This window comes from Montipora capricornis, chromosome 3, assembly GCF_036669925.1.
Source record: "Montipora capricornis isolate CH-2021 chromosome 3, ASM3666992v2, whole genome shotgun sequence".
NCBI lineage: Eukaryota > Metazoa > Cnidaria > Anthozoa > Scleractinia > Acroporidae > Montipora > Montipora capricornis.
Window position 1 is genome coordinate 7,977,781 of NC_090885.1, and position 6,894 is coordinate 7,984,674.

The 6,894-nt window shown below is 35.1% G+C and overlaps 1 protein-coding gene across 1 annotated transcript in view; it reads left to right on the forward strand.

The window, feature by feature from the left end:
- Positions 1-302: 302 nt before the first annotated feature.
- Positions 303-6,894, forward strand: part of LOC138042062 (proline-serine-threonine phosphatase-interacting protein 1-like) — a 17,080-nt gene continuing 10,488 nt past the window's right edge. The window contains exons 1-6 of the mRNA XM_068887803.1: positions 303-458; positions 1,019-1,119; positions 2,197-2,271; positions 2,790-2,824; positions 6,166-6,275; positions 6,772-6,834. Coding sequence (XP_068743904.1) covers positions 432-458; positions 1,019-1,119; positions 2,197-2,271; positions 2,790-2,824; positions 6,166-6,275; positions 6,772-6,834 — 411 coding nt within the window. The 5' untranslated portion in view covers positions 303-431. The remainder of the gene's footprint in view (positions 459-1,018; positions 1,120-2,196; positions 2,272-2,789; positions 2,825-6,165; positions 6,276-6,771; positions 6,835-6,894) is intronic.

Consider the following 6,894-nt stretch of genomic DNA (forward strand, 5'->3'; position numbering starts at 1 on the left):
TTCCCAGAGCTCAGTCACAGTTTTGCGCTATACGGACCTTTCAGCTGGCAAATAAGATATTTGTCTTTGTTGCCAAAATATCATGAGGGAAAGCTGAGGCCGCACACACACCCATGTTATATTTGCTAGCATAACATAATGTCACGCGATTCGCTCGCCAGCAATCAACCTCCTTTCTGTAAACAGAAGACGCGATCAGTGATTTCTCGATTGAAACCAGCCAACTCTCCATTGTTATAGAACGTTTTTGAATTCACATTCCTTCTTTTTCTGCCTTTTAAAATTAATTTTTTGGCAACCGGAAGTACTCGAAACAGTCACACTGCCTTGTTATCCGGGACTTTGATATAAAATTATTTCCGCCTTGGCTATGATGAAGTTTCGGTATTGTCTTATGTTTTGTGAAATTTGTTAGATACTTCTGAAACAAGATGACGACTTTTGGAACTTGCTTTTGGGTAAGTTTTATTCTGAATGTTTAGTATCTTTGTCTACTCTATTTTGCTCAAGCTGATTTCGAAAGGAACCGTCAGAGAGACCCCTTCAAAAGCTAGAATCATCTTCATGCCGAATTACATCCAGTTCCATTATATAAGTATTAAGTAGTTTGACCTTGTTGTCAGTGGACTATTTTTTCTTTGTTGATAAGCTTCATTCATTTATCATTACCTTTGCTTTTAATTATACGTCGTATGTAGTTTAAATGAGGAAATGTCTGTTGTTTGTTTATATCAGCGTGTTTATTTAAGTTGGCTCCGCTCATTTCATAATTAAAGTTAATTGCTTCCTTGATTGAGAAACTTCTGAGTTTATTGTACCGTATAGATGGAATTGTAGTAATCCTCTTGTGTATGGCCAGTTTAGTAGCCTATTTTTTCGATAGCACTGTACTGTATGTACGCAAAATTTCAGTTCCTTATTAACCAGTACCTACTAATAGTACCGAAGCATCCTATACAGTATATCACATATTTTTGCATTGTACCTTTACTTAGCTTTTTCTGGTTTGTCAATGCAGGGCACAGATTTTAACAGCACAGCTGGGTTTGATGTGCTCTGTGAACGTATGCGAGATGGGAAGCAGATGTGCCAGGACTTTGAAGAGTTTTTAAGGCAAAGGTAGAAATCATATTCAGTTTTCTTTGGTGCCTGAGTAGTGTTGCAACCGTGGAATAGTGATATTTCTTAATTTTCTACTATGAATACCTATGTACATGTATTTAACAATAATTTAGACCCTTTGCCCGCACGGGCTACGGGTCAATACATGTAGCCCATGAAGCAAAGCCGAATGGGCTATTGACCCGTGGCCCTTGAGGGCGAAATTGTTTTCGCCATTGAGGGCGAAATTGGTCTAATTGACTATTACTAATAGACCTCTAGTGGCGTAGCCAATCAAAATGCAGGATTTGCATTAGTCCACTTGTTGGGTGATACTAAAACCAATTAGCCTATTAAGTTAAGAATTAAAAGCACTCTTCTAGTGTTTATGATATGACACTACCATGAGAAACTGGTCTTACAGTGTTGAGGCAGTGTGGCCCAGTGGTTAGGGCGCTTGCCTTGGGATCCGGATATCCCGGGTTCAAGACCCGTTCGAATCACTTGTTGAATTTGTTCCTGGTCTTACAGTCCCTGGTTCAACTTCCCAGCTGCACTTGTAAATAGCCAACTAGTTTGCCTCCGGCCAGTTGGGATTCTTAACAGTTGTTCTTGTGTTCTGTCGTTTCGTTGATTGTGTTTCATTGGCCCTGAAAAGCCCCTACAGGGAGCAGTCAATTAAGTATGTATAAAAAATTATCGGGATTCTTAACAGTTGTTGTTGTTGGTCTGTTCCGTCATTTCGTTGTGTTTCAAAATTGGCCCTGAATTTAAGCCCCTATGGGGAGCGGTCAATTAAGTATGTATTATTGTATTGTATTGAACATGAAATTTGGTCTTTCTGGGCAAGTCTTTGTAGCTCTTCTTGGTTGTCCATATGCATGGTTCAACTTAGCTTTGCCTTTTTTACTCTGTTGCTACATTACCTCCTAATTTAGAATTTTTAAGTGATTAACCCACATGCAAGTATTTCTTGAAACCCCCTAAAATACTGTAACACTGAGCACAGGTTTAAAATGATTAATACTTTGACAGTACAGTTATTTAAATTAATTTGATACAAATTGTTTTGGATGCTGCATTACTTGATTTCAGAGCGGATGCAGAGGAAAAGTATGGCAAGTCCTTAATTAGAATTGCAACAAATGCAAAAGGCAAGGAGGAAATTGGGTGAGGCAGATATTGTTAGAAATGATGATGATGATGGCTCTAACTCCTATCTACATGTACATGTATATGTCCAGAAATGCACACTATATAATCAGAAGGACACCCACTTTTGATTTCCAACACAAAGTTTCTTCATTTAATAAATAAAGAAGTCTACCGGTAAGCATTACATGTAAATTTTAGCTACCAATTTCTAATAATGAGGTTACAAGTTTCATTGTATTTCATTGCATTCATTTCTGGAGAATTGTCTGCAATAAAATAGGTATGGTTTTGGTGCAAACTCAACTATGGTGTGGCAAACTTGTAGTACATGTATTAAATAGATGGTTTTCAATAACGTGATGAGACGGCCATGTTTGTGCACAAAACAATAGCGAATTATGACTCATGTTTTGCATGATAATGGAGTCAAATTTTTCTCTGTTGTTCTGTGCACCACATGGCTGCTGTGACATCAGGTGAAAACCATCTATTATTTACTTGCTCTACTAATTTGTTTTGTTTTTTTCTTCCAGCACCCTCAAAGAATCTTGGGAGATACTCAAAGCAGGTACCTGGTCTCAGTGTTCTTCATTGAAGATTTTAATACATGTACACATTTTGGGTAAAGTTTAGTTATATTCTGAGAGTTTGTAAGTTTTACGGATATTTATCACAACAGTTACATGTAACTTTACTATTTGATAGCCTTGTTATGTCTCTGTTTATGTATGCCATTGAGGTCTGGGCCTGTGCGTATGATGGGAAATTCCTTTCCCAGATAGATAGTTTCATTAAGCGCACAGTCAAATATGGTTATACAAATAAGCGACCATCTATTGCAGAACTAATAAGAACTAAGGATACCAGATTATGGAGCAAGGTTACAGCCCAAAATCATTGCCTGAACGATCTACTTCCCCCAAAGAAAACATGCACACTCCGGGAGAGAGGTCAACTATATTTTACCACAAGTCAGATCTGAACGCTTGAAGCACCGCTTCATAAATAGGGACTTTTTGGCTTTGTGTAGCTATTGAATTTTCTAGTATTGAGTGTTTTAAATGTAATATTATAGTATTGCATAGTATACTTGGTCTTATAATTTAGTATTAATTACAGTGGTGTATTTGTTCTCATTAGTATTGAATTGTACACCTGTCATGTCTGCCTAAGAGTATATTTCAATAAAGATTATTATTATTATTATTATTATTATTATTATTATTGTTGTTGTTGTTATTATTATTATTATTATTATTATTATTATTATTATTAGTTAATTGTTTATCATTTTTTAATGTTACAACAGGCGGTATTGACAATACCCAGACCGGATCGCAGATCAGGTCACGGATCGGATCAATGTTTTGGACTCTACTTGTCTGAATAAAAAGTTTTCTAATATCCGGTTTCAGTTTTGCATTTTTTTTTTTGTTTTTTTTTTATAGAAAAGTTAAAAATTTCTACCAAGTGTGACCAGATACATATATAATGAACTACTGTATAGACCTTATGCAAAAATGGCTGCCTTTAAATTATTCTTTTGTTCATATTCAAAATGGCCCAACCAACCTCGTTCAGGATAACAAATTCTTTAGAATTTTTGTCTCAAAAACGAGGTTAGTTGGGCTATTTTGAATATGAACAAAAGAATAATTTAAAGGAAGCCATTTTTGCATAGGGTCTATAGTGATCGTCAAAAATCCTCTGTGATTTCATTGATCATTAGTTCAATATGCTCATGGAATTCAAAATCTCTAAGTGTGTAAGAAACTAATAATAACGTGTACATGAATTGCATACGTGCACTTTGAACAGTGGTCATATCTAAAACAATCTTAACCCTCACCTCGTTTTGCGCCTCTTTTCTTGTGGGTGCTAAATAATATTGAATAAAGGAAACGTATCACATGAGATGATCTTACAAAAGAAATAATAACAGTTACTGTACTAACTGATTTTGCCATGCAGTGAATAATAATTTAATACTTTTATGGCGCAAAATGCATTACAATATATGATCTAATGCGCCTTACAAATACTACTAAATATACATGTAAACATAAAATCTAACTATGTAAATCTAAGCTAAATATTCTCAAATTCTATGGTAAAAGTATGTATATATGTACATTATTTACATCATATATGTTCACAAGCGTAGGATCGTCGAGGGGCTAACGATCCAACAATTCCGCCCCAGTTTGAACAAACAAGTCATTTCTTATGTCTCCAAACTCTTCCCTTTGGGAATTACATTAAGATATAAATGTACGCGCGGACGGTCACCCATTTTATCCCTGATGATGGCAAACAGCCGAAAACGTTTGGTTTGAATATTTTAATTTTTTAACTTTTAGCCTTGTATATAGAATATATATCATAATTATATATTAAAGGAAAAAGAACGAACGAATGAACACTTCTCAACACAGCTGTGAAGGTGACTACATTGAGTTTTGGGGCAAAATAACTTCCAGTGGGGCCTATGCTCCATTATGTCACACAGACTTTATTTTCATTCAATGTAATTTATTTTAGTTTTTCACTTTTATTTTTTATTTGTTATTTTATGAATGATTATTTCTTTTTCTCCAGTCTGTGATCCAGTCCGCGATCTGATCCATGATCCGATCGGTGATCCCATCCTTGATCTTGCCTGTGATCCAGTCTGTGATCTGATCCATGATTTGATCTGCGATCCGATTTGTGATCTGATCTGTGATCTGGTCCGGGTATTGTTGATGCTGTTATGACAGGCTACGTTTGATGCATAGTTTGGCAACAAACAAGAGTATTATTACACACGCAATGTTGTTTTGTCCTTTTTTTTGTTAAAGTTAATTGAAGCCTGGTCCCAAAGACATTTCAAAGTTACAGTGTATGTTAAACTGAAGTTATTATTAGGGCTTGATTTTTGTTCTCCTAGCTATTGTCATGGACATTGGAAAATCTCCAGCTCTATATGTCTCAAACCGTGAAAGTGCCCCTAACCCTTCAAATTGTTATGTTTTTGGTTGGTTTTTGGCAAAATTTTAAAAAAATATCGAATCCTGATTTTCTTACGAGCGCTTGAAGTTACTGAAATTTTTAATTTTTGCGCACTATAAGCCCCGCTGGACAAATTATTGTCTCGTGTGCTCATTAGCAATGAGCCAATGAGAAACGTCCCATATATGACACTTTTTTAGCTGTGACGTAAGTAAAGGACATACCAGCAAGTCTAGCTTGCACGATGTCCTTTTCTTACATTAGGTACGCTCAATAAATAGACACATTTGGCCGAGTGGGGGACTAATGCGAACGATAGGTGAAAAAGTAGTCGGCCGACTGCCTTCACTTTTAGCGCTCGTAAAAAAGTCAGTATTTAATATTTTTAAAAAAATTCCGGAAATGACTTCTTGAAGGGTTAGGAGCACTGGAGTCAGTTTTCATAAATTCGGTTATACAGCACAAATTAGTGAACTGTCTGTTTAATAGTAAAATGACTTCCAACTGAAACAAAAGATACTCATAGATTACTGACATAAATTTGGTGTGCAGTATGCATGACATGGTCAATTCCACAGTTGTTAACATTAATTTTATCATTGAAAGACCAAAGTTGTTATTGAACAATAGGTTTGTATCTGATGCAATCAAAATTTTCTGGCAAACATGCATAATTTATTCAACTTTTAGAACAATATTCTCTGTTACATTTAAATCACCAGTGTGTTAAAAAATACAAGAAATAAGCATGTTGAATAAGTACCTTACAATAATATTATTTCAATTTAGTGTGTGTCCATGCTATATCACATCAACAAATTCTGAGCTTCCCTTTGAATTTGTAAATGACTTTGTGGTAAACCATGTCTACTCATATTGCAAGACTTGTATAGAAATTCCTACATTTAATTTTAACAGAGACAGAAAATATGGGCAAATTACATCTTTCTTTGGCTCATCAACTAACCGAGCAATTGGAACAATGTGTCAGGGATTTCAGAGAAACACAGCGAGAGAAAAGAAAAAGGGTAAGAATTTTAAAACAGGCTGTGTTAAGAACTTTATGAACCTTTTTAATCATTGTAAAAAGCATGATATTTATTTATTCAAGTGTACAATTCTATTCCAGTGCAACAGGAAGCTGTCAAAGAGCATGTCACCATCAATTTGTCAGTGACAAAATTTGCCCAATATTTTCATGTTGCAATCTCTAACAATTCAGGAGAGAAACTACTTGTAAATTAATCATGATTATTAGATGATCTCCACTGATTTCTTTGAAGTTGTATAGAGTCTGTGTTGTTGTGACTCTCATTGGTAGTAAGTGGCTTCCTGGCTGCTTTCCTTTAAGTGAGTTTAATGTGAGGTTTTATCAGTGGGTTAGTAAATCCCTCCTGATCTTTTAAACTAAATTTATTTACCTATGTACAACTTTTATTTCATTGGTTAAAGAACTTGGGCATTTATTGTGTTAGTGAAAACATTCTCGGTGTACATATTTTTTGATTTTTTTTTTTCTTGAAGGTCGAAGAATCAATGAAGAGAGCACAAAGGAATAAGAAGAGTTGCTTTGATAACAATGCAAGGGTAAGGAATTTTCAGATGGTATATTTAATATTAAGTTGTCTTCATAATGCCTGGTTAACG